The sequence below is a fragment of the Nerophis ophidion genome, linkage group LG26 (assembly GCF_033978795.1).
Source record: "Nerophis ophidion isolate RoL-2023_Sa linkage group LG26, RoL_Noph_v1.0, whole genome shotgun sequence".
NCBI lineage: Eukaryota > Metazoa > Chordata > Actinopteri > Syngnathiformes > Syngnathidae > Nerophis > Nerophis ophidion.
In genome coordinates, this window is record NC_084636.1 from 2582759 (window position 1) to 2609189 (window position 26431).

The following is a 26431-nucleotide window of genomic DNA, read 5'->3' on the forward strand; positions in this document are numbered from 1 at the left end:
ATTTAAAATCATTGTCCTTCCATCCATCCATTTTCTACCGCTTATTACCTTTGGGGCTGCGGGGGCGCTGGTGAGTATCTCAGCTACAATCGGGCGGAAGGCGGGGTACACCGTTTATTATTAGTATAGATATATGGTTTCTCACATGTATTCACCGGCAAAACAATTCCTAGAAGAAAATAGAACAGGAAGAAACTTAAGAAACTTCTCATTCTGACCATTCAGGTGTTCAAAGCCTTTTATTTACATCTTTTTTTTATTTTTTTTATTATTAAAATAGAGAAGAGATCACATATGCAAGAGACAACATAAAATATTTTTCTTTGCCTAAATTCATTCTGCCCCTCCACTGACAACCGAAGCACCATCGTAAATGTTCAAAATTTCCCCCAAAAACAAAAAAAATAGCAATCAAACCATATAGTATTTGTACAATAAACAAAAGCACGGAAGTTGTCACGTTGTGTAAATGGTAAATAAAAACAGAATACAATGATTTGCAAATGCTTTTCAACTTATTTTCAATTGAATAGACTGCAACGACAAGATACTTAACGTTCAAACGAGAAAACTTAATTTTTTGCAAATATTAATTATATATGCAAAGCCAAAGCCATTTATCAACAACACCCAGAAACGCCGCCGGCTTCGCTGGGCCCGAGCTCATCTAAGATGGACTGATGCAAAGTGGAAAAGTGTTCTGTAGTCTGACGAGTCCACATTTCAAATTGTTTTTGAAAACGGTGGGCGGTGTGTCCTTTGGACTAAAGAGGAAAAGAACCATCTTACTGTTTTATGCGCAAATTGTAAAAGGCAGCATGTGTGATGGCATGGGGGTGTATTAGTGGCCAAGGTATGGGTAACTTACACATCTGTGAAGGCACCATTAATGCTGAAATGTACATACAGCTTTTGGAGCAACGTTATCATGGACGCCCCTGCTTATTTCAGCAAGACAATGCTGTTACAACAGCGTGGCTTCATAGTAAAAGAGGTCGGGCACTAGACTGGCCTGCCTGTAGTCCAGACATTGAGAATATGGGAAGGCTAAAATATGAGGCGGGAGACTGTTGAACAACTTAAGCTGTACATCAAGCGAGAATGGGAAAGAATTCCACTTCAAAAATGTGTCTCCTCAGTTCCCAAACCTTTACTGAGTGTTGTTCAAAGGGAAGGCCATGTAACACACTGGTAAAAAATGCCTTTTTTGCAATGTGTTTGCATGATTATTTGCAAAAAACAACAATGTTTCTCAGTGTGAACGTTAAGTATCTTGTCTTTGCAGTCTTTTCAATTGAATATACCGTATTTTCTTGAATTGCCGCCGGGTATATAGTATGCACCTGACTAGAATTACTGCCGGGTCAAACTCGTTTCGCAAAATAATTAGCGCATGCTTAGCATTACTCAGGATTAACGCCGGGTCAAACTCGTGTCGCAAAATATTATTTTTATTAGCGCATGTCTAGAATTTCCGCCGGGTCAAACTTGTTTCGCCAAATAATTAGCATATGCCAAGAATTTCCGCCGGGTCAAACTCGTCACGTCACGAGTGACACTTCACCTGTCATCATTTTCAAAATGGAGGGGGCTGATTTCAATCATTTGAAATCGGATTAAGAGCTATTCAGTAGGATTTAAGGTCCAAGCAATTGAATATGCTAAAAAGAACAGTAAGCAGCTATGTTTTATTAATATACCGTAGCTGCGTGTGTCAAATATGAGTCATTAAATGACTCCCGCCTCCTGCTGGTAGAGGGCGCTAGTGATCCTTCTTGCGACTACTCGGCTGCAGAAGAAGTGACAACAAGCAGCAAGAGTGAGCAGTGAAGTGAAGTGAATCATATTTATATAGCGCTTTTCTCTAGTGACTCAAAGCGCTTTACATAGTGAAACCCAATATCCAAGTTACATTTAAGCCAGTGTGGGTGGCACTGGGAGCAGGTGGGTAAAGTGTCTTGCCCAAGGACATAACGACAGTGACTAGGATGGCAGAAGCTGGAATTGAACCTGCAACCCTCAAGTTGCTGACACGGCCACTCTACCAACCGAGCAGTGATCCGTTATTTTTTCTTCTCGCTTGCAGTTTTAACATGGAGGATTACATATCTAAAATAAAACAGTTTTCTAAACTGGACTTTCAATGGAAGCAGGAGGTAATAAAGGAAGATCTCCATCGAGACAGAGAGACTTTTAAAACTGAAGAAAGATAAGGAAGACTTCTATGAACAAGTTATCGATGCTTTTGACCAGGAGGAGCTGCGCATGGACTTCATTTATAAGTAAAGGTAAGACCATAATAACGTTTTTTTTTAATTAAATGTGCTTTTCATGATGGTATCCTTACATCACACTCAAATTTTCAAGCGCAAGGCCTAAATTTACCGCATGCCTTTGGTAAACGCCGGAGTGAGAAGAGGTTTTAAATGAATTAGGAATTTGCAAATCATTGTATTCTCTTTTTATTTACCATTTATACGACGTGACAACTTCACAGCTTTTTGCGTTTGTATTTCTTCTCTTACATTTTTAGGATCCAGGAGGGGTTCGTAACGACTTTGACAGCCAGACAATTTTGTCATCACTCTTTCGTTATGATGTCGCCTGGATGGGGGGGGGGGAAGAGAGAGAGAGATCTACTCAAACCAGGAAACCTTCTTGCTGTCCTTCAGCTTTGCAACAAAACTGTGGCATGGGGTCGAACTTCTCAGGAAGATGTGAGCGTCACGACTAGAAGCCCTCCGACCTCAAAATAAAAGTGTGTGAGCGAGTAAAATATGACGTGCATGGTAGAAAAACAAATGTAGCAGCAGAGTATATGTGTTCATAATATCTGGGAGCATGTTGAAAACATGTCCTCAGTGCTAATAGAGGATAAAAACAGTCATGAAGACGTAAGAAAATAAAGGGTAAATATTGGCAACAGAAGAGAAATGTGTGTTGGGGGTCTGTGAGTCTGGCTCCGCCCCCCCGGTCTACCCTCATCACCTCCTCAGGCCCTCGTTGTCGCCGCCTGGTGGGCTCACAGAGGACACCAGGCTCCCGCTCCACGCCGGGTTATGTTGCATAGTGGTCAAAGCTTCCCAGGTACTCCAGGGCGGCCCGGTAGCACAGTTGGTACTGGTCCTGGTGGCGCACAGAACCACGCGGCATGACGGCGGAGCGGACCCGGAATAGGGAAGGGGTGAAGGGGCGGTGTCCCTTACCTCCGTCTGCACCATGGCGGGCCGCTGGGTTCTGAGCGTCTTCACCGTCTGGAAGACATCGACCACGCCCTCGTAGCGCATCCTCTCCAGCACGATGCTCAGGGTGACGAACACGCCAGACCGCCCCACGCCGGCGCTGGTGGGCGGGAACACAATTTCAGACAGAGAGCGTACGTCACACCTGGGACAATTAAGGGCCCATTAAAGGGGAACATTATCACCAAACCTATGCAAGCGTCAATATATACTTTGATGTTGCAGAAAAAAGACCATTGTAATTCTTTAACCGATTTCTGAACTCCAAATGGGTGAATTATGGCAAATTAAACGCCTTTCTGTTTATCGGTCTTTTAGCGATGACGTCAGAACGTGACGTCACCGAGGTAACACACCCGCCATATTCATTTTCACATTACAAACACCGGGTCTCAGCTCTGTTATTTTCCGTTTTTTCGACTATTTTTTGGAACCTTGGAGACATCATGCCTGGTGGGTGTGTTGTCGGAGGGTGTAACAACGCTAACAGGGAGGGATTCAAGTTGCACCACTGGCAAGAAATCTGCCGCCAGACCCCCATTGAATGTACCAGAGTGTCTTCACATTTGACCGGCGATGCTAAGACAGACATGGCACAGAGATGTATGGATAACCTGCAGATGCATTTGCAACCATTAAGTCAGGGGTGGAAATTACGTCGATCGTGATCGACTGGTCGATCTCGGAGGGTGTGTCAGTCGATCTCAAGCCAGGCATTAAAAAATAGACATAAAAATGAGCAATCATCAATCATACCAAGACTTCACTTTCGTCAGTTGTTTGACATTCTCGGCACCCGAGGATCTTGTGAGATGACGCTGGCTGCTGCCAGCTCATATTTAAGAAAAAAATCACTAACAGGGCGGACGCAGAGAAACACATTTTATTTCTAGAGACTCCGTACCTACTGTCAAAACTCTAAAGACCGACTGCACAGTTCCTGTCTTCACCATAAAAGACCTGCTTCATCCTGCCTGTGCTAACAAAATAAGAGTCTCAGAAAGCTAGCGTGCACAAGCTAGCAAGCTACGGAGTTTGATGCCAATGTATTTCTCCCCCGCCCTCAGCGACCGATTTCTCACTTGCTTGCCCACCCGCACACTCACTGACGTCACTCACCTGCTGCCAGACATTAAAGGGCCACACACATATGCTACTCTCATAACAAAGTGTTTAAAAACCAGTATGCAAGTTGGACAAATGAGATGCCAAATCCAACCACTTTCATGTGGTATTGGACAGAAAGGAGGACTTTTTTTCTCCTCCATTTCAAAATGCGGACGTTATCAGCACCACTGTCTGATTCCAATCAATGCAAGTCATCAGAATCAGGTAATACACCAACTTATATTCTTGTCTTCATGAAAGAAAGACATCTATATGTGTTACACATGCTTGTATTATCATTAAACACCATTAACTTGTTAACAAAAATGTCTCTTTCATAAATAAATAAATATAAATTATAAATAGGAATGAGGTAGATCTCCTCGACTTGGTCAATTGAAAAGTAGCTCACCTGCAGAAAAAGTGTGAGCGCCCCTGGATTAAGTCAACGAAATCACAAAGGTGAGTTTTGTTGATGTTGTTGACTTATGTGCTAATCAGACATATTTGGTCGAGGCATGACCGCCAGCTAATCGATGCTAACATGCTATTTACGCTAGCTGTATGTACATTTGAAACTAGACACCCACATTTAATGTGAAACAAACACTTACCAATCGACGGATTTAAGTTGCTCCAGTGTCACAAGATGCAAAAGTCCTGATCGTTTGGTCCGCACATTTTACCGGCGATGCTAATAAGGCAGCCATGCTATGGGCCACTTCATTAGGTACACCCACGCTATGGCCGAATAGCGTCAATAGCTATTCGCTCAATATCTTCAATTTCTTCTTCAATTTCGTTTTCGCTATCTGCCTCCATACTCCGACCATCTGTTTCAATACATGCGTAATCTGTTGAATCGCTTAAACCGCTGAAATCCGAGTTTGAATCCGAGCTAATGTCGCTATATCTTGCTGTGGTAACCGCCATGTTTGTTTGTCTTGGCAGCACTGTATGACGTCACAGGGAAATGGATAGTGGTTTCGAAGATTGCGAAAATAAGGCACTTTAAAGCTTTATTTAGGGATATTCCGGGACTGGTAAAATTTCGAAAAAAAATTCAAAAAATACAACAAGCCACTGGGAACTGATTTTTATTGTTTTTAACCCTTTTGAAATTGTTCCCCTTTAAGCTTTTCAATCTGGCCCGCAGGACATTCCCAAATAATTGTTTTGGATGTTTAAGATGTAAAGTGTAGCTGCCATTATGATGATGTGCACTCATCTTTTAGAATCACCCTACTAAGTTTTCAACTACACTAAGTCTTTACATGCTTGGAATCTGCATCACATACTAATTACTATGTCATCTCAATACTTATTGGGGTGTTACCATTTAGTGGTCATTTGTACGGAATATGTACTGTACTGTGTAATCTACTAATATAAGTTTCAATCAATCAATCAAAACCCCTTGAATTCATCCTATAATCCATCCATCCATCCATCTTGTTCTGCTTATCCGAGGTCGGGTCGCGGGGGCAGCAGCCTAAGCAGGGAAACCCAGACTTCCCTCTCCCCAGCCACTTCGTCCAGCTCTTCCCGGGGGATCCCGAGGCGTTCCCAGGCCAGCCGGGAGACATAGTCTTCCCAACGTGTCCTGGGTCTTCCCCGTGGCCTCCTACCGGTTGGACGTGCCCTAAACACCTCCCTAGGGAGGCGTTCGGGTGGCATCCTGACCAGATGCCCGAACCACCTCATCTGGCTCCTCTCCATGTGGAGGAGCAGCGGCTTTACTTTGAGTTCCTCCCGGATGGCAGAGCTTCTCACCCTATCTCTAAGGGAGAGACCTGGAAACTCATTTGGGCCGCTTGTACCCGTGATCTTATCCTTTCGGTCATGACCCAAAGCTCATGACCATAGGTGAGGATGGGAACGTAGATCGAGCGGTAAATTGAGAGCTTTGCCTTCCGGCTCAGCTCCTTCTTCACCACAACGGATCGATACAACGTCCGCATTACTGAAGACGCCGCACCGATCCGCCTGTCGATCTCACGATCCACTCTTCCCCCACTCGTGAACAAGACTCCTAGGTACTTGAACTCCTCCACTTGGGGCAGGGTCTCCTCCCCAACCCGGAGATGGCACTCCACCCTTTTCCGGGCGAGAACCATGGACTCGGACTTGGAGGTGCTGATTCTCATTCCGGTCACTTCACACTCGGCTGCGAACCGATCCAGTGAGAGCTGAAGATCCCGGTCAGATGAAGCCATCAGGACCACATCATCTGCAAAAAGCAGAGACCTAATCCTGCGGTCACCAAACCGGAACCCCTCAAAGCCTTGACTGCGCCTAGAAATTCTGTCCATAAAAGTTATGAACAGAATGGGTGACAAAGGACAGCCTTGGCGGAGTCCAACCCTCACTGGAAATGTGTCCGACTTACTGCCGGCAATGCGGACCAAGCTCTGACACTGATCATACAGGGAGCGGACCACCACAATAAGACAGTCCGATACCCCATACTCTCTGAGCACTCCCCACAGGACTTCCCGAGGGACACGGTCGAATGCCTTCTCCAAGTCCACGAAGCACATGTAGACTGGTTGGGCAAACTCCCATGCACCCTCAAGAACCCTGCCGAGAGTCCTATAATCCCTATAAGCTATTTTTAAAGGGGAACATTATCACAATTTCAAAAGGGTTAAAAACAATAAAAATCAGTTCCCAGTGGCTTGTTGTATTTTTTTAAGTTGTTTTCAAAATTTTAACGGTCTCGGAATATCCCTAAATAAAGCTTTAAAGTGCCTTATTTTCGCTCTCTGCGAAGACACTGGCCATTTCCCTGTGACGTCATACAGTGCTGCCAATGTAAACAAACAATGGGAATACCACAGCAAGATATAGCGACATTAGCTCGGATTCAAACTCGGATTTCAGCGGCTTAAGCGATTCAACAGATTACGCATGTATTGAAACAGATGGTTGGAGTATGAAAATATTGAAGAAGAAACTGAAGCTATTGAGCGAATAGCTATTGACGCTATTCATAGCCATAGCATGGCCGAATAGCTGCGTTAGCATCGCCGGTAAAATGTGCGGACCAAACGATCAGGACTTTCGCATCTTTTGACACTGGAGCAACTTAAATCCGTCGATTGGTAAGTGTTTGTTTCGCATTAAATGTGGGTGGAAGGAAACGTAATATAGTTGCAAATGCATCTACAGGTTATCCATACATCTCTGTACCATGTCTGCTTTAGCATCCCCGGTAAATAGCATGTTAGCATTGATTAGCGTAGCATGTTAGCATCGATTAGCTGGCAGTCAACATCAACAAAACTCACCTTTGTGATTTTGTTGACTATGGTTGCAAATGCATCTGCAGGTTATCCATACATCTCTGTGCCATGTCTGCCTTAGCACCGCCGGTCAAATGTGGAGACACTCTGGCACATTCAATGGGGGTCTGGCGGCAGACACTTTGGCATCTTCGGGCCAGTGGTGCAACTTGAATCCCTCCCTGTTAGTGTTGTTACACCCTCCGACAACACACCCACGAGGCATGATGTCTCCAAGGTTCCAAAAAATAGTAAAAAAAACGGAAAATAACAGAGCTGAGACCCGGTGTTTGTAATGTGTTGAAAATGAAAATGGTGGGTGTGTTACCTCGGCGACGTCACATTCTGACGTCATCGCCTCCAGCGCGATAAACAAAAAGTAGTTTAATTCGCCAAAATTCACCCATTTAGAGTTCGGAAATCGGTTAAAAAAAATAGATGGTCTTTTTTCTGCACCATCAAGGTATATATTGACACTTACATAGGTCTGCTGATAATGTTCCCCTTTAAGGAACTACAGCTGACTAGACCCGCTCACTGGCAGTGCGCCTTATGGTCCTATGGTCTGGAAAATACGGTATATTGTATGGGATTAATATCGCCATTAGCCAATACTCGAACCTCCGATAGCGGTGTCATATCAGAAGGAAAAAACTGTAACCATAGCTCTCCCGTCCAATGGCAAAACCTAGTAACTCATTTCTAGCTGATTTTGAGAAAACAAAGGAAAACCAATCTATCTTGATGCTGTCTTACAAAGATCTACAAAGTCATCAAAGGTATGGATGTTTTCTTGAGCTTTCATTTTCTTGCCGATTGAGCCATGGATTGAATCTGCTCTCATGAACGTGTGCCCTTTCTCCAGATATTTGATCACAATCTCGGGTGGGCCCCATTCTGCGTTTGCACATTGGGATATTTGCACATCTTCCAAATATCCCCTCCTGCCATAATATCACATAATCAGCTTGACCGTCGGCCCCCATTCCTGCAAATGTCTCATTAAAGACAATAAGGCGACTGACAAAGAAGCTCCGATTTGTCCCTTGAGATACTAGGTTTTTCTGTTGTATCTACGCGGTTATGTGGTAGTTGCTAGGTCCTGCCATGCGCGTAACAGCTTACTTACGGAACAAATTACAATATCGCATACACTAATGTATAGCATATCACCTAGGACAGGGGTAGGGAACCTATGGCTCTAGAGCCAGATGTGGCTCTTTTGATGACTACATCTGGCTCTCGGATACATCTTAGCTGACATTGCTTAACACCAGACCTGCGGCCTGTTATGCTTTTCAATCAGGCCCGCCGGACATCCATCCATCATCTTCCGCTTATCCGAGGTCGGGTCGCGGGGGCAACAGCCTAAGCAGGGAAACCCAGACTTCCCTCTCCCCAGCCACTTCGTCTAGCTCTTCCCGGGGGATCCCGAGGCGTTCCCAGGCCAGCCGGGAGACATAGTCTTCCCAACGTGTCCTGGGTCTTCCCCGTGGCCTCCTACCGGTTGGACGTGCCCTAAACACCTCCCTAGGGAGGCGTTCGGGTGCCATCCTGACCAGATGCCCGAACCACCTCATCTGGCTCCTCTCGATGTGAAGGAGCAGCGGCTTTACTTTGATTTCCTCCCGGATGGCAGAGCTTCTCACCCTATCTCTAAGGGAGAGACCCGCCACACGGCGGAGGAAACTCATTTGGGCCGCTTGTACCCGTGATCTTATCCTTTCGGTCATGACCCAAAGCTCATGACCATAGGTGAGGATGGGAACGTAGATCGACCGGTAAATTGGGAGCTTTGCCTTCCGGCTCAGCTCCTTCTTCACCACAACGGATCGGTACAACGTCCGCATTACTGAAGACGCCGCGCCGATCCGACTGTCGATCTCACCATCCACTCTTCCCTCACTCGTGAACAAGACTCCTAGATACTTGGACTCCTCCACTTGGGGCAGGGGCTCCTCCCCAACCCGGAGATGGCACTCCACCCTTTTCCGGGCGAGAACCATGGACTCGGACTTGGAGGTGCTGATTCTCATTCTGGTCGCTTCACACTGGGCTGCGAACCGATCCAGCGAGAGCTGAAGATCCCGGTCAGATGAAGCCATCAGGACCACATCATCTGCAAAAAGCAGAGACCTAATCCTGCGGTCACCAAACCGGAACCCCTCAACCCCTTGACTGCGCCTAGAAATTCTGTCCATAAAAGTTATGAACAGAATCGGTGACAAAGGACAGCCTTGGCGGAGTCCAACCCTCACTGGAAACGTGTTCGACTTACTGCCGGCAATGCGGACCAAGCTCTGGCACTGATCATACAGGGAGCGGACCGCCACAATAAGACAGTCCGATACCCCATACTCTCTGAGCACTCCCCACAGGACTTCCCGAGGGACACGGTCGAAGGCCCGCCGGACATTCCCAAATAATTTTTTTAGATCTTCAATACGGAAATTATAGCTGCCATTATGGTGTGCAGTAATGTTTTCAAATTACCGTGAGTCTTGAACTATACAAAGTATTTCAATGGTTGAAATCTGCTCTTTTGCATGATACACTAGTGACTATGGTAATGTAATCTAGTTACTATGCTAATCTAATTTTTTACAGTGGTAATCTAAGTCACGGCAGCTCAGACAAGACACCAAGCAGTGTGGGCGGTGAGCGTTTCCACAGCGTGTTTCCAGAGCAGTCAAGCTGAAATGCGGGTGTCAGAGACAGACGCGGAAAGACATTTTTACAACAAAGTTCTAAAGCTTAGTGATGTATCAGTATGTAAGTGTTTTTTATTAACCCTTCACTTTCATATTTCGCTGTGTTTGTTGCATCGTTTGATTGTAAAATATGTCGATCGAGAGGGGATGTGACGTTCATATGTTGTCAATATTCAGTGTTTTATCGTTCATAGTTTATATTGTAAATCCCACATGCTTTATTTTCATGTACATTCAGGGTGTCTCGTTCAGTAAAAAAAAATGTAAAATACCATTCTGTTTAAGACGGTCTCCCATAACTTTTTTAGCATTCATTCAGACATTATTGTGAGTTTTTGTATTAGTGTTCCTAAAAGTCAGATAAACCAGCCCTCAGACACATTTTTTTCTCTAATTCCGCTGGTAATCACCAGAGGTGGGTAGTAACGCGCTACATTTACTCCGTTACATGTACTTGAGTAACTTTTGGGATAAATTGTTCTTCTAAGAGTAGTTTTTATGCAACATACTTTTACTTGAGTATATTTATAAAGAAGAAACGCTACTTTTACTCCGCTCCATTTATCTGCAATCAGGTCGCTACTCGCTACTTTTTTTTTTATCGATCTGTTAATGCACGTTTTGTTTGTTTTGATTTTGTCAGACACGCATCCAAAGTAGGAACTACGCATGCCTGCTTTTCACCAATCAAATGCAGTCACTGGTGACGTTGGACCAATCAAACAAAACCAGGCGGTCACATGACCGTCACACGTAGAACCCGACCTAAAAAGTTGAAAAACTTATTGGAGTTTTACCATTTAGTGGTCAATTGTGCGGAATATGTACTGTACTGTGCAATCTACTAATAAACGTTTCAATCAATCAATCAAAAGTGTAAAGGAAAAAAGACACTTTTTATTACAACCATACTTCCCGTCAAAAGCCTAAAGACTGATCGCACAGTTCCTGTCTTCACAATAAAAGCGCCGCTCCATCGCGCCTGCGCTAACAAAATAAGAGTCTCCGAAAGCCAGCGCAAACAAGCTAGCAAGCTACGGAGTTTGCCGCCAATGTATTTCTTGTAGAGTGTATAAAAACCAATATGGAAGCTGGACAAATAAGATGCCAAAAACCAACGACTTTCATGTGGTATTAGACAGGATGGAGGAACTTTTTTTCTCCTCCATTTGAAAATGTGGACATTATCAGCACTATACTGTCTGATTCCAATCAATGCAAGTCATCAGAATCAGGTAATAAACCAACTTATATTCTTGTCTTCATTAAAGATAGGAATCTATATGTTAAACATGCATGTATATTCATTAAAACACCTTTAACATGTGAACAAAAACGGCAAAATAAAAAACTATAAATTATATACTGTATGTATAAAGGTATGTATTTATATATGATATGTGTGTGTATATGTATATGTATATATGAGGTAGATCACCTCGACTTGGTCATTTATTAAGTAATTGATTAACGTTGAAAAACTTATTGGGGTGTTACCATTTAGTGGTCAATTGTAGGGAATATGTACTGTACTGTGTTATCTACTAATACAAGTTTCAATCAATCAATCAATCAATCAATCAATCAATGCCTACTGAGCCTATGGTGCTGTTAAGTTATTGTGGCTCAATTTGCCTTAATTTTTTTTATTTTAATGTATTATTATTTAATATATATTATTGTTTTAGTTGCTTAAGAGATATTCCTGGCTCTGAATTTGCTCATTGCTATTTTTATGTTTTTGTGCATTATTTGTTGCCGTAATCGGGTTACTCATCAGTTACTCAGTACTTGAGTAGTTTTTTCACAACATACTTTTTACTTTTACTCAGGTAAATATTTGGGTGACTACTCCTTACTTTTACTTGAGTAATAAATCTCTAAAGTAACAGTACTCTTACTTGAGTACAATTTCTGGCTACTCTACCCACCTCTGGTAAGCAGTATTAAAAATGTTAAAAATACAAAACATTCTCATGCATTTTAATCCATCCATCCGTTTTCTACCACACCTGTTCAAGAAGTCGCATCAATGGTATGAAGTATTTTATTCATTATTGGTTAGCTTCAGAATAAAAAAAGTTATGAAACAAAAATAAGACTTATTATACTCTAAAAATGTAGGTCTTACTTAAAAATGCATACATTTTGTTGTTTTTTTCAGTGTTAAAAAATATGATATGGCTCTCACGGTAATACACTTTAAAATATTTGGCTTTAATGGCTCTCTCAGCCAAAAAGGTTCCCGACCCCTGACCTAGGAACTCCAAAATTATTATTATGAATTGATTTACTTAAACAAGTTGAAAAACTTATGGTGGTGTTACCATTTAGTGGTCAATTGTAGGGAATATGTACTGTACTGTGCAATCTACTAATAAAAGTCTCAATCGATCAATCTATCAAAAGCTCAGTTTTGACCAAAATTGAGTTACTGGATTTTGCCTTTGGATGGGAGAGCTCCATCTGCTGGATCTGGGCAGTCACTGCCTCATTAGGCCAAAGTGCAAAAGACTTAAGTGCACATTCTTCTGCAGCTCCACTAAACCCGGTCCTGAACCCACCTGCAGTGCACCGTGATGGGTCCGTCCTGCCCGAACTGCTCCTTGGTTTTGTGGACTTGGCCGATGAAGTCGATGAATCCCTCCCCGGTTTTCGGCACACCTTGCTCGGGCCAGTCGGTGAACTGGAACTGCCTGATGGTTCTGGACTGGCCGTCCTGACAGCCGTGGAGACCGGTGGAGAGTTAGTAGGGAGTGACGCGAGTTAAGCGCTTGGAAGGTGATTGGACATCGCTTACCCTGGCGTCGGTCACTTTGAACTCTCTCAGGATGTACTGCGGCATGTTGTACTCGGCCATGGGGTCCACGACAAAGTACTGGTAGCGGGCCGAGCGCTCGGCAGGCCAGTACTGATGGCACTTTTCCTAGAGGAGTACAGGAGGAGTGTGTTTCAAGTCGGGCTGGGCAGATTGATCCAAATAGTCGCAGTATCAGTATCGAGGCTAGTTTCAGTGTCGATCAATACTCGCATGATAAGCTGCACTATTTACCCAATTTTTCTGAGACATTCATATGGAATTAAAAGGAATGATTGCTTTCTTTTGTTGATATTGTCGTATTTATGGCATACAATTTAGGTATTGGATCACATCCAATGGTAGTTCGCCTGAATCCGAATAGGTCCGTCTGGAGCAGGGGTCAGCAACCTTTTTGAAAGCAAGAGCTACTTCTTGGGTACTTATTAATGCGAAGGGCTACCAGTTTGATACACACTTAAATAAAGTGCCAGGAATAGCCAATTTGCTCAATTTACCTTTAAAAAATAAATCTATATATATGTGCGGCGGGTCTCTCCCTTAGAGATAGGGTGAGAAGCTCTGCCATCCGGGAGGAACTCAAAGTAAAGCCGCTGTTCCTCCACATGGAGAGGAGCCAGATGAGGTGGTTCGGGCATCTGGTCAGGATGCCACCCGAACGCCTCCCTAGGGAGGTGTTTAGGGCACGTCCAACCGGTAGGAGGCCACGGGGAAGACCCAGGACACGTTGGGAAGACTATGTCTAACGGCTGGCCTGGGAACGCCTCGGGATCCCCCGGGAAGAGCTAGACGAAGTGGCTTCCCTGCTTAGGCTGCTGCCCCCGCGACCCGACCTCGGATAAGCGGAAGAAGATGGATGGATTGATGGTTGTATAAAAAAAAATGGGTATTTCTGTCTGTCATTCCGTCGTACATTTTCTTTCCTTTTACGGAAAGTTTTTTGTAGAGAATAAATGATGAAAAAAACACTCGAGTGAAGAGTTTAAAAGAGAAGAAAACAGGAAAAAAATGAAAATTAAATTTTGAAACATAGTTTATCTTCAATTTCGACTCTTTAAAATTCAAAATTCAACCGAAAAAAAGAAAAGAAAAATCAGCTAATTCGAATCTTTTTGAAAAAATTTATGGAACATCATTCGTAATTTTTCCTGATTAAGATTAATATTAGAATTTTGATGGCATGATTTAAATAGGTTAAAATCCAATCTGCACTTTGTTAGAATATATAACAAATTGGACCAAGCTATATTTCTAACAAAGACAAATCATTATTTCTTCTAGATTTCCCAGAACAAAAATTTATAAAGAATTTCAAAAGACTTTGAAATAAGATTAAAATTTGATTCTAAAGGTTTTCTAGATTTGCCAGAATATTTTTTTTTAATTTTAAGCATAATAAGTTTGAAGAAATATTTCACAAATATTCTTCATGGAAAAAACAGAAGCTAAAATGAAGATTTAAATCAAAATGTATTTATTATTCTTTACAATAAAAAAAATAAATTTACTTGAACATTGATTTAAATTATCAGGAAAGAAGAGGAAGGAATTTAAAAGGTAAAAAGGTATATGTGTTTAAAAATCCTAAAACCATTTTTAAGGTTGTATTTTTTTCTCTAAAATTGTCTTTCTGAAAGTTATAAGAAGCAAAGTAAAAAAATAAATGAATTTATTTAAACAAGTGAAGACCAAGTCTTTAAAATATTTTCTTGGATTTTCAAATTCTATTAGAGTTTTGTCTCTCTTAGAATTAAAAATGTCAAGTAAAGCGAGACCAGCTTGCTAGTAAATAAATAAGATTAAAAAAATAGAGGCAGCTCACTGGTAAGTGCTGCTATTTGAGCTATTTTTAGAACAGGCCAGCGGGCGACTCATCTGGTCCTTACGGGCGACCTGGTGCCCACGGGCACCGCGTAGGTGACCCCTGGTCTGGAGCCTCCACTTTCACTGCCATCCACTTGGCAGCGCACCCAAAGCTCTGGCTTCCTCCAAGGGGGCTATCGTAACCCTGAAGGGGAGAGGAGCATTCGGGTGCTACACCTTGCCCAAGGGTGACTCGGAACTATGTAAGGCAGGGGCGTTCAACTCCCTGAAGCTTTATACAAGCCCACATACGCTGCTCCTTCGCTTGGAAAGGAGCCATCTTAGGTGGTTCGGGCATCTCGTGCGGATGCCTCAAGGGAGGTCCTCGTTGAACGTCCCACTGGGAGGAGACCCCGCGGCAGGCCAAGGACCAGATGGCGGGAGATTACATCCCCTCTCTGGCCTGGGAACGCTCCGGGATTCCCCAGGAGGAAGTTGCTAATGTTGCTCTGTAAAGGAAAGTCTGGGGGTCTCAGCTGGAACTCTTATCCCCAAGACTCGATTCCGGATAAGCGGTTGAAGATGGATGGATGGTTCGCCTAAATCAGTGTTTCTTAACCATTGAGGGCCGGCAAAAATATTTGTTTCGGACCGCAGCGGTACTCAGTTGTAACTTGTAATCAATCAGACTTTATTTATAAAGCACTTTCTATACATAGAATAAATGTAACACAAAGTGCTTTACAATTACAGTACATTGAAAAGTGGGGCTCTTGGTCTGGCTACTGCCACTGGTAAAGTTACTAAACATGTCAGACCTCAGTCAATCGAAAGGTAACCATTCTCAACTTATTCATGACAAAGCCAGGAACAAAACCAGGATTTGTATCGGGACTGCCTTTTAAATATGGAGACCATTGAAGGTGGAGAAGATTTTTTCATCTGATGCCATGGAGAGTGGGACTACCGAATTTTGACGGTGATTGCAGTACCGTTTGTGGCCACATTACTACATTTGGCTCCTTTAAACACAATTCAATCACGAGTGAGTAAAATTAGACCCTTTTGTTTTGGAAAAGTTAGGCCCCGAGGTGAAAAAGTTTTAGGAACTTGGGGCAATGATGGGTATGTGGGGTCATGTGACCTTTTTACCGACAGGCAAGTAAGTGATGGCCTCATCAAACTTTGCCGCGCTCCGCAGAGCAACAAGGTTGCTGGCTCAGCACGCCCGCCCTTCTGGAATTATTTCCCCAGCTTCCCCTTCCAACTGAAAATATTGGTCTTCATGAAAGCCGATATCCAACGTCTCTAAAATATGAAGCACATTCTTGAACGGCTGGCAAATAGGTTTGGAGAGGAAACATATCTTGTATGAGTTTAACATTCATTGGAAAAGCAGCTAGTTACAAAGTGGGCCACTGACTAGTCTCTAGTCCAGACCTGGGCAAAGTAAGGCCAGTTAAGCTTTTCAATCTGGCCCGCAGGACATTCCCAAATAATTGTTTTTAAATGTTTAAGATGTAAAATGTAGCTGCTGATCCGCCTCCGCTTGAGATAGTCTCCTGTGGACGGGACTCTCGCTGCTGTCTTGGATTCGCTTTGAACTGAACTCTCGCTGCTGTCTTGGAGCCACTATGGATTGAACTTTCACAGTATCATGTTAGACCCGCTCGACATCCATTGCTTTCGGTCCCCTAGAGGGGGGGGGGTTGCCCACATCTGAGGTCCTCTCCAAGGTTTCTCATAGTCAGCATTGTCACTGGCGTCCCACTGGATGTGAATTCTCCCTGCCCACTGGGTGTGAGTTTTCCTTGCCCTTTTGTGGGTTCTTCCGAGGATGTTGTAGTCGTAATGATTTGTGCAGTCCTTTGAGACATTTGTGATTTGGGGCTATATAAATAAACATTGATTGATTGATTGATCATGATGATGTGCACTCATCTTTTAGAATCACCCTACTAAGTCTTCAACTACACTAAGTCTTTACATGCTGGGAATCTGCATCATATACTAATTACTATGTCATCTAATTACTTACTATGCTCATCTAATTACTTACTATGCTCGTCTAATTAGGTATTATGCTCATCTAATTAGTTACTATGGTAATCTAATTAGTTACTATGGCCATCTAATTAGTTACTATGGCCATCTAATTAGTTACTATGTTCTTATAATTGGTTATTATGGTCATCTAATTAGTTACTATATTCATCTAATTAGGTATTATGCTCATCTAATTAGTTACTATGGACATCTGAATTAGTTACTATGGCCATCTAATTAGTTACTATGGTAATCTAATTAGTTACTATGGCCATCTAATTAGTTACTATGGTAATCTAATTAGTTACTATGGTAATCTAATTAGTTACTATGTTCATCTAATTAGTTACTATGGCCATCTAATTGGTTACTATGGTCATCTAATTAGTTACTATGGCCATCTAATTAGTTACTATGGTCATCTAATTAGTTACTATGTTCTTATAATTGGTTATTATGGTCATCTAATTAGTTACTATGTTCATTTAATTAGTTACTATGGTCATCTAATTAGTAGCTATGGTCATCTAATAAGTTACTGTGGTCATCCAATTAGTTACTATGTTCATCTAATTAGTCACTATGGTCATCTATAAATGACCAAAACCTATTAGTGACTTATTATAATAAGTTACTATGGTCATCTGAATTAGTTGCTATGGTCATCAAATTAGTAACTATGTTCATCTAATTAGTTACTATGTTCATCTAATTAGTTACTGTGGTAATCTAATTAGTTACTATGGTCATCTAATTAGTTACTATGTTCCTCTAATGAGTTACAATGGTAATCTAATTAGTTACTATGGACATCTGAATTAGTTACTATGGCCATCTAATTAGTTACTATGGTAATCTAATTAGTTACTATGTTCATCTAATTGGTTACTTTGGTCATCTAATTACTTACTATGGACATCTGAATTAGTTACTATGGCCATCTAATTAGTTACTATGGTAATCTAATTAGTTACTATGTTCATCTAATTGGTTACTATGGTCATCTAATTAGTTACTATGGCCATCTAATTAGTTACTATGGTCATCTAATTAGTTACTATGTTCATCTAATTGGTTACTATGGTCATCTAATTAGTTACTATGGCCATCTAATTAGTTACTATGGTAATCTAATTAGTTACTATGTTCATCTAATTAGTTACTATGGTCATCTAATTAGTTACTATGTTCATCTAATTGGTTACTATGGTCATCTAATTAGTTACTATGTTCTTATAATTGGTTATTATGGTCATCTAATTAGTTACTATGTTCATTTAATTAGTTACTATGGTCATCTAATTAGTTACTATGGCCATCTAATTAGTTACTATGGTCATCTAATTAGTTACTATGTTCTTATAATTGGTTATTATGGTCATCTAATTAGTTACTATGTTCATTTAATTAGTTACTATGGTCATCTAATTAGTTACTATGGCCATCTAATTAGTTACTATGGTCATCTAATTAGTTACTATGTTCTTATAATTGGTTATTATGGTCATCTAATTAGTTACTATGTTCATCTAATTAGTCACTATGGTCATCTATAAATGACCAAAACCTATTAGTGACTTATTATAATTAGTTACTATGGTCATCTGAATTAGTTGCTATGGTCATCTAATTAGTTACTATGTTCATCTAATTAGTCACTATGGTCATCTAATTAGTTACTGTGGTAATCTAATTAGTTACTATGGTCATCTAATTAGTTACTATGTTCCTCTAATGAGTTACAATGGTAATCTAATTAGTTACTATGTTCATGTGAATTGGTTACTATGGTCATCTAATTAGTTACTATGGTCATCTAATTAGTTACTTTTGTAATACGATTAGTTACTATGGTCATCTAATTAGTTACTATGGTCATCTAATTAGTTACATTTGTAATATGATTAGTTACTATGGTCATCTAATTAGTTATGATAGTAATGTAACAGAGTTGTAAAGCTTATTGATGTATCAGATCTAAATATCAGGAAACATTACTACATGTGAAATATGTGGATGGAGAGGAGGTGTGATGTTCATATGTTGTCAATATTCAGTGTTTTATCCTTCAAGGCTAATATTGTAACATTTTATATTTTCAAGTAAATTCAGTTTTTTTCTTCCAGGCAGTCTGTCATAACGTTTTTGGCTTTTAATCAGACATTATTGGGAGGTTTTGTATTAATCTTCCTAAAAATCAGATAAACCGGCCCCCAGACACTATTGTTTTCTTCAAAATACTTGCCCCGGCCTGCTTTAGTCTAGTCCAGGTGTCCTGGGAATAAAAGAGGCATGTTTTTACCCGTCCCATCTCGCGCAGTTTGGTGAGCATGACAACAATGGTGGAGTTGTGTTCCCACAGCATCCTCCAGAAGTCCTCGGTGGTCTCTGCCAAGGGGCCCTGTGTGGCCATGTAGGCTTTCTGCAGCCTGCAACACACACACACACACACACACACACACACACACACACACACACACACACACACACACACACACACACGCACACACACACACGCACACACACACACACACACACACACACACACACACACACACACACACACACACACACACACACACACACACACACGCACACACACACGTCCCAGTTTACTCCTAAGCTACGGATGTCCAAAGTGCGGCCGGGGGCCATTTGCGGCCCGCAGCTCATTTTTTAGCGGCCCGCCACATTTTCTGGAAATGCTATTGCAAAAATAAAAAAAGGACATTAAAAATATTGGAATGAGGTGAAATCTAACGAGAAAAAATTGCAATGTTGACACAAAGCTGCCATGCAGGCTGTTTTTTTTCTTTTGTCTTTATTTTACTATGTAAAAAACATCTTTACCATGAATTGATTAACGTGGACCCCGACTTAAAGGCCTACTGAAAGCCACTACTAGCGACCACGCAGTCTGATAGTTTATATATCAATGATGAAATATTAACATTGCAACACATGCCAATACGGCCGCTTTAGTTTACTAAATTGCTATTTTAAATTTTGCGCCTAATTATCCTGATGACGCGTGACGTCACGCATTTTAGAGGACATTTTGTTCCAGCACCGTTTCCAGCTACAAGTCGTCTTTTTTCATCGCATAACTCCACAGTATTCTGGACATCTGTGTCGCTGAATCTTTTGCAATTTGTTCAATGAATAATGGAGACGTCAAAGAAGAAAGCTGTAGGTGGGAAGCGGTGTATTGTGGCCGCCTTTAGCAACACAAACACAGCCGGTGTTTTATTGTTTACATTCCCGAAAGATGACGGTGAAGCTTTACTATGGAACAGAGCGGTCAAACAAACACGGTTGGATTGGACCACACACACAAAGTACAGTGTATTATGCAGCAATCATTTCGAAATATCGTGTTTGGAAGAGGGTCCCTTGCGAAGGGCAGAGCTGGGGATCGCCACCACCCGTCGACTGGTGCTGAATAAAAAGGTGCGGGGCCGACTTTCAGGTTGTACGGGTACGATCATATAATCTCACTAAAACACTAGTAACACAATAAGCAGATAAGGGATTTTCCAGAATGATCCTAGTAAATGTGTCTAATAACATCTGAATCGCTCCCACTGTATAGTCCTTTTTTTTCTAGTCCTTCACTCCCACCTTCCTCATCCACGAATCTTTCATACTCGGACGGCGTGGCACAGTGGGAGAGTGGCCGTGCACAACCCGAGGGTCCTTGGTTCAATCCCCACCTAGTACCAACCTCGTCATGTCCGTTGTGTCCTGAGCAAGACACTTCACCCTTGTTCCTGATGGGTGCTGGTTAGCGCCTTGCATGGCAGCTCCCTCCATCGGTGTGTATTTGTGTGTGTGAATGGGTAAATGTGGAAGTAGTGTCAAAGCGCTTTGAGTACCTTGAAGGTAGAAAAATGCTATACAAGTACAACCCATTTATACTCGCTCAATTTAATGGGGAAAACATCGCTCCAAATCGCTCTAGCTGCTGGTGGCCATGGTTATAAACAATGTTCAGATGTGAGGAGCTCCACAACCCGTGACGTCACGCTTACATCGTCTGCTACTTCCGGTACAGGCAAGGCTTTTTTATTAGCCACCAAAAGTTGCAAACTTTATCGTGGATGTTCTCTACTAAATCCTTTCAGCAAAAATATGGCAATATGGCGAAATGATCAAGTATGACACATAGAATGGACCTGCTATTCCCGTTTAAATAAGAACATCTCATTTCAGTAGGCCTTTAAACAAGTTGAAAAACTTATTGGGGTGTTACCATTTAGTGGTCAATTGTAGGGAATATGTACTGTACTGTGCAATCTACTAATTACAAGTTTCAATCAATCAATTATCTATTTTTAATTTTTTTGCCATTGTTCAAAACAAAAAATAATGACAAAAAAAATCCATGTTATAATGAATTATTTTAAAAGCTCCAATTAGTTAAAAAAATTCACTTTAAAATGTTTTATGTGGTAAATATTGCATATATTGTGCAGTTGCCATATAAGAATAAAGTTTTATTTGACAAAAGCGCATAAAACAAACAAAATAATAGTTCAAACGTAAAATCGACAGATATATCTGAAGTTGATCTCGTAACTCAAGTGTTGAAAGTTTAAAAAAAAAACTAATAAAAATGTATCACTTTCTGAGTGGGGCACCTTTTGGATCCCAAATATATTTACTGGTATTTTATTTATCTTTTCACTGTGATTGCTCAAAAATAATAAAGAATAAAAATCAATGGTGTCCTGCATTATTGATCTGTTTAAGTCTCTAATTACTAAATACTGCATATTTCAGTTTTAATAGTAAAATTAAAGCTACAAGCAGCGTTGGTCGGGTCCGCCTTTGGCCGCTGCCAAGCCCAGGTCTAAGTCAGACCTACATAGAGGTCTTTGTTTCATGTCTCTACGACATTCCTAACAGAAGTTACAAGCAGTTTTGTCTGGGTTTTTTCCTAGGGGGCGCTAGAGCGCAATTTTGACTTTTGGGGTTTGGTTTTTTATTAGATGGCAATTTTCGCCAGTCCTGATGTGTGTGTAAAATTTGGTGAGTTTTGAAGCATGTTAAGGGAGTCAAATTACAGATCGGCGTTTCTGGATGTTGTTGATAAATGGCTTTCACTTTGCATAGTAGAGCTTTAACTTGCACTTTGAAGCATTTTAAAGGGGTCAAATTACAGCTCAAAGAGGCAAAAATGACATTTTTTAGGAAACTTTGCGCAGGGGTTTGTTTGAAGGTGCGTAAAATCAAAACCGGAGCAGTAATCAAAACTTTGTTGGATAGTTTTAATCAAAAGGGTTCAATCCCTCTCCTGTGCGAGTTTGAAGCCGAAACGACAAACGCACTCGGAGGAGTTTATGTTTGAAAAAAGTGACAGGTTTTTACAAAACTTTTATTTTTAACTTCGTGTTGATTTTTGCCGAAGGATGTCAGTTATCGAAATGTAGGTCTAAGTGAGACCAACATAGAAGTTTTGGTTTCATGTCTTTCCGGCATTCCCACCGGAAGTTACAAGCAGTTTTGTCTGTGTTTTCTTCCTCGGAGCAGTTTTTGCTGTGTTTTGATCAAAAATTACGCAAGAGCGCAATTTTGAGTTTTTTTCATTTTTTTTTTTTCATTACATCGCAATTTCTGCCAGTCCTGATGTGTGTGCCAAGTTTGGTGAGTTTTGAAGCATTTTAAGGGGGTCAAATCTCAGCTCAAAGAGGCAAAAATAGAATTTTTTGCGAAAATTTAGTTTTGAAGGGGATTTTTCCAACTTCCTGTTGATTTTTGCCCTAGAAGGTAGAATTATGAAATGTAGGTCTAAGTTAGACCTACGTGACCGTTTTTGTTTCATGTCTGTACGACATTCCTAACGGAAGTTACAAGCAGTCTGTTTTTCTTTCCTTCTAGGGGGCGCTAGCGCGCAATTTTGATGTTTCTGGTTTGGCTGCCTAATAAGTTGGGAAGGCATGCCAGACCGATGTGTGTGTCAAATTTGGTGAGTTTTCAAGCATGTTAAGGGGGTCAAATTACAGCGCATAGGTGCGGAATAATAATAAAACACAGCAGTTTCAATAGGGTCCTTGGCCCATGGCAAAGGACTCCTGTGGAGTCCTTTGCCATGGGCCAAGGACCCTAAAAACAAAGACGTTTTTGACAGAAAAGCCATAAAACCTTTTTTTTTTTTTTTTTTTAAGTTGATATAGAGATTTACTGTAGGCGTTAAATAAAAAATAATAATAAAAATGTGACTTATTTTTAACATTTTAATATCTGAGACCTTTTATGGTCCAAGGGACCTCTAAGGGTAAAATATTTTTTAAAAATACATATATTTTGTTATGGTTTGAAAATGAAAAATATCAAAATGGCCCCGCATGCTTTAATTTTTCCAGGTGCGGCCCTCAGTGGAAAAAGTTTGGACACCCCTGTCCTAAGCCAATTACGATGTTACTGTTAGTCCCAGACACAGAGCCAGGTAGTTACAGCAAACGTCCACCAGGGGTCAGTGTTGACATGATGAAGAACCTCAGCTCGTCTCACCACTGCTGCTACTGGGGGGCGGGGCTAAGGTTGTACATAAAAAATGTATAAATACTGATATATTCGTTTAAAAAAAATGTATTCAATCCTTTCAAGTATAGATTAAGATCTTTTTTTTTACATAATTTGCGTATATATTTGACTTAAAAAGTATTTATCCTAAGTTTCAGGAAAAACAACAATAAGTTGCAATTACAGTTACAAGTCCAAGACGTTAAATGGCAGTAGAGTATAGTTTATGGTGTTTTGGCAAATCAGTTCGATCCAATCTAGTCTTTTGTCGTGCCCTAAAACGTGTTAATACCGTAAGTATTGTGCTTATTACCCACCAGCTTTTTTTTTTGTAACGTGCATCTTAGTTGTAGTTTCTTAAATCGCCATGTAAAACGGCTAATGCTAATCAGTAGCACGTCAATAGCAAAGCCAATGGGTATTAGCATCAGGCTAGCAAAGTTTTAGAAAAATGGAGCTTTACTTTACTGATGTTTTCTTTTTTTTTTTGTTGGCTTTGAAAATTGCAACATTACCTAGAGCGCATGTGTCAAACTCAAGGCCCGGGGGCCAGATATGGCCCACCACATCATTTAATGTGGCCCGCGAAAGCCCTGAAATAATTTAAGTCAATAAAGCATTTTATCATTCATTAAATGTAATTTTTCATTGTGACGGACAGAAATACTTGCATTGCATGCTACTGAGTATACTTTCAACTTTATTATCAAATAATGCTGTAGGAGCCTAAATGCTGTTTAAGTTCATTTACATTTTATGGAAGGTGCTTTATGTTTATTCAGCCAAAAGGGGACTATTTACTTTATTTGCATGATAAGAAAATGTAAATATTGAATGCTTAGAGTAATTATATAAAGCTCACTTTAGTTGTAATTATTACATTTGTCAAAATGATTTGATGACGTAACTGTTTTAAGTGCATATATGGCGGAATGATCTGGGTGGTAAGGGGGGTTTTGGACGCAAGGTGTTATGGGTAATTGCTGTCAGGTGCGGTGGAATCGAGCCACACAGTTTTTGGACCTCACTCATACTTATTCTCATTCATACTTTTTCTAACTCGTACTGCATCAAAAACTCTCTTTATTTTGTCATTCATTTGTTCCCACATCGTGACTGTTTTATGTTTTAAATGATTAAGATCGGTATAGCTCGGTTGGTAGAGCGGCCGTGCCAGCAACTTGAGGGTTGCAGGTTCGATTCCCGCTTCCGCCATCCTAGTCACTGCCGTTGTGTCCTTGGGCAAGACACTTTACCCACCTGCTCCCAGTGCCACCCACACTGCTTTAAATGGAACTCGCTGGCGCCCCCAAAAGGGAATAAGCGGTAGAAAATGGATGGATGGATGGATATTGGGTTTCACTATGTAAAGCGCTTTGAGTCACTAGAGAAAAGCGCTATATAAATATAATTCACTTCACTTCACTAAACCACACAAACGAAGAAGAAGTTTTGTTTTGTTGTTGCCGCAGCAAGCGGAGTGAATGTGATAGTAGAGGAGCGTCAAGCTTAAGGCTACTTTAGGAAACTACAAATGCAACAAATGTAATCCATCCATTTTCTACCGCTTGTCCCTTTCAGGGTTGCAGGGGGTTATGAATAAAATACCGGATTCGGAACCAATCCCTAGTCTTCGCCAGAGGTGGGTAGAGTAGCCAGAAATTGTACTCAAGTAAGAGTACTGTTACTTTAGAGATGTATTACTCAAGTAAAAGTAAGGAGTAGTCATCCAAATATTTACTTGAGTAAAAGTAAAAAGTATGTTGTGAAAAAACTACTCAAGTACTGAGTAACTGATGAGTAACCTGTTCCTTTAATGATTACGGCAACAAATAATGCACAAAAACATAAAAATAGCAATGAGCAAATTCATAGCCAGGAATATCTCTTAAGCAGTGAAGTGAAGTGAATTATATTTATATAGCGCTTTTTCTCTAGTGACTCAAAGCGCTTTACATAGTGAAACCCAATATCTAAGTTACATTTCAACCAGTGTGGGTGGCACTGGGAGCAGGTGGGTAAAGTGTCTTGCCCAAGGACACAACGGCAGTGACTAGGTTGGCAGAAGCGGGAATCGAACCTGCAACCCTCAAGTTGCTGGCACGGCCACTCTACCAACTGAGCTAAACCGCCAGCAACTAAAACAATAATATATATAATAATACTACATTAAAATAAAAAAATTAAGGCAAATTGAGCCACAATAACTTAACAGCACCATAGGCTCAGTAGGCATTGATTGATTGATTGATTGAAACTTGTATTAGTAGATAACACAGTACAGTACATATTCCCTACAATTGACCACTAAATGGTAACACCCCAATAAGTTTTTCAACATTAATCAATTACTTAATAAATGACCAAGTCGAGGTGATCTACCTCATATATACATACACACATATCATATATATACATACCTTTATATATACAGTATATAATATATATATATATATATATATATATATATATATATATATATATGCAGTATATAATTTATAGTTTTTTATTTTGCCGTTTTTGTTGACATGTTAAAGGTGTTTTAATGAATATACATGCATGTTTAACATATAGATTCCTATCTTTCATGAAAACAAGAATATAAGTTGGTGTATTACCTGATTCTGATGACTTGCATTGATTGGAATCAGACAGTATAGTGCTGATAATGTCCACGTTTTTCAAATGGAGGAGAAAAAAAGTTCCTCCTTTCTGTCTAATACCACATGAAACTCGTTGGTTTTTGGCATCGTATTTGTCCAGCTTCTATATTGGTCTTTATACACTTTACAAGAAATACATTGGCGGCAAACTCCGTAGCTTGCTAGCTTGTTTGCGCTGGCTTTCGGAGACTCTTATTTTGTTAGCGCAGGCGCGATGGAGCGGCGCTTTTAT

At 40.9% G+C, this 26431-nt stretch overlaps 1 protein-coding gene across 6 annotated transcripts in view; it reads right to left on the reverse strand.

Moving 5' to 3' along the window:
- Positions 1-220: 220 nt before the first annotated feature.
- The window catches only part of ptprfa (protein tyrosine phosphatase receptor type Fa), a 268805-nt gene continuing 242594 nt past the window's right edge, over positions 221-26431 (reverse strand). For all 6 annotated transcript variants that reach the window (XM_061888749.1, XM_061888750.1, XM_061888752.1 and 3 more), the window contains 5 exons: positions 19314-19440; positions 13145-13270; positions 12909-13063; positions 3207-3342; positions 221-3126 (listed from right to left, as the gene is read on the reverse strand). In XM_061888749.1, coding sequence (XP_061744733.1) covers positions 3058-3126; positions 3207-3342; positions 12909-13063; positions 13145-13270; positions 19314-19440 — 613 coding nt within the window. In that variant the 3' untranslated portion in view covers positions 221-3057. The remainder of the gene's footprint in view (positions 3127-3206; positions 3343-12908; positions 13064-13144; positions 13271-19313; positions 19441-26431) is intronic.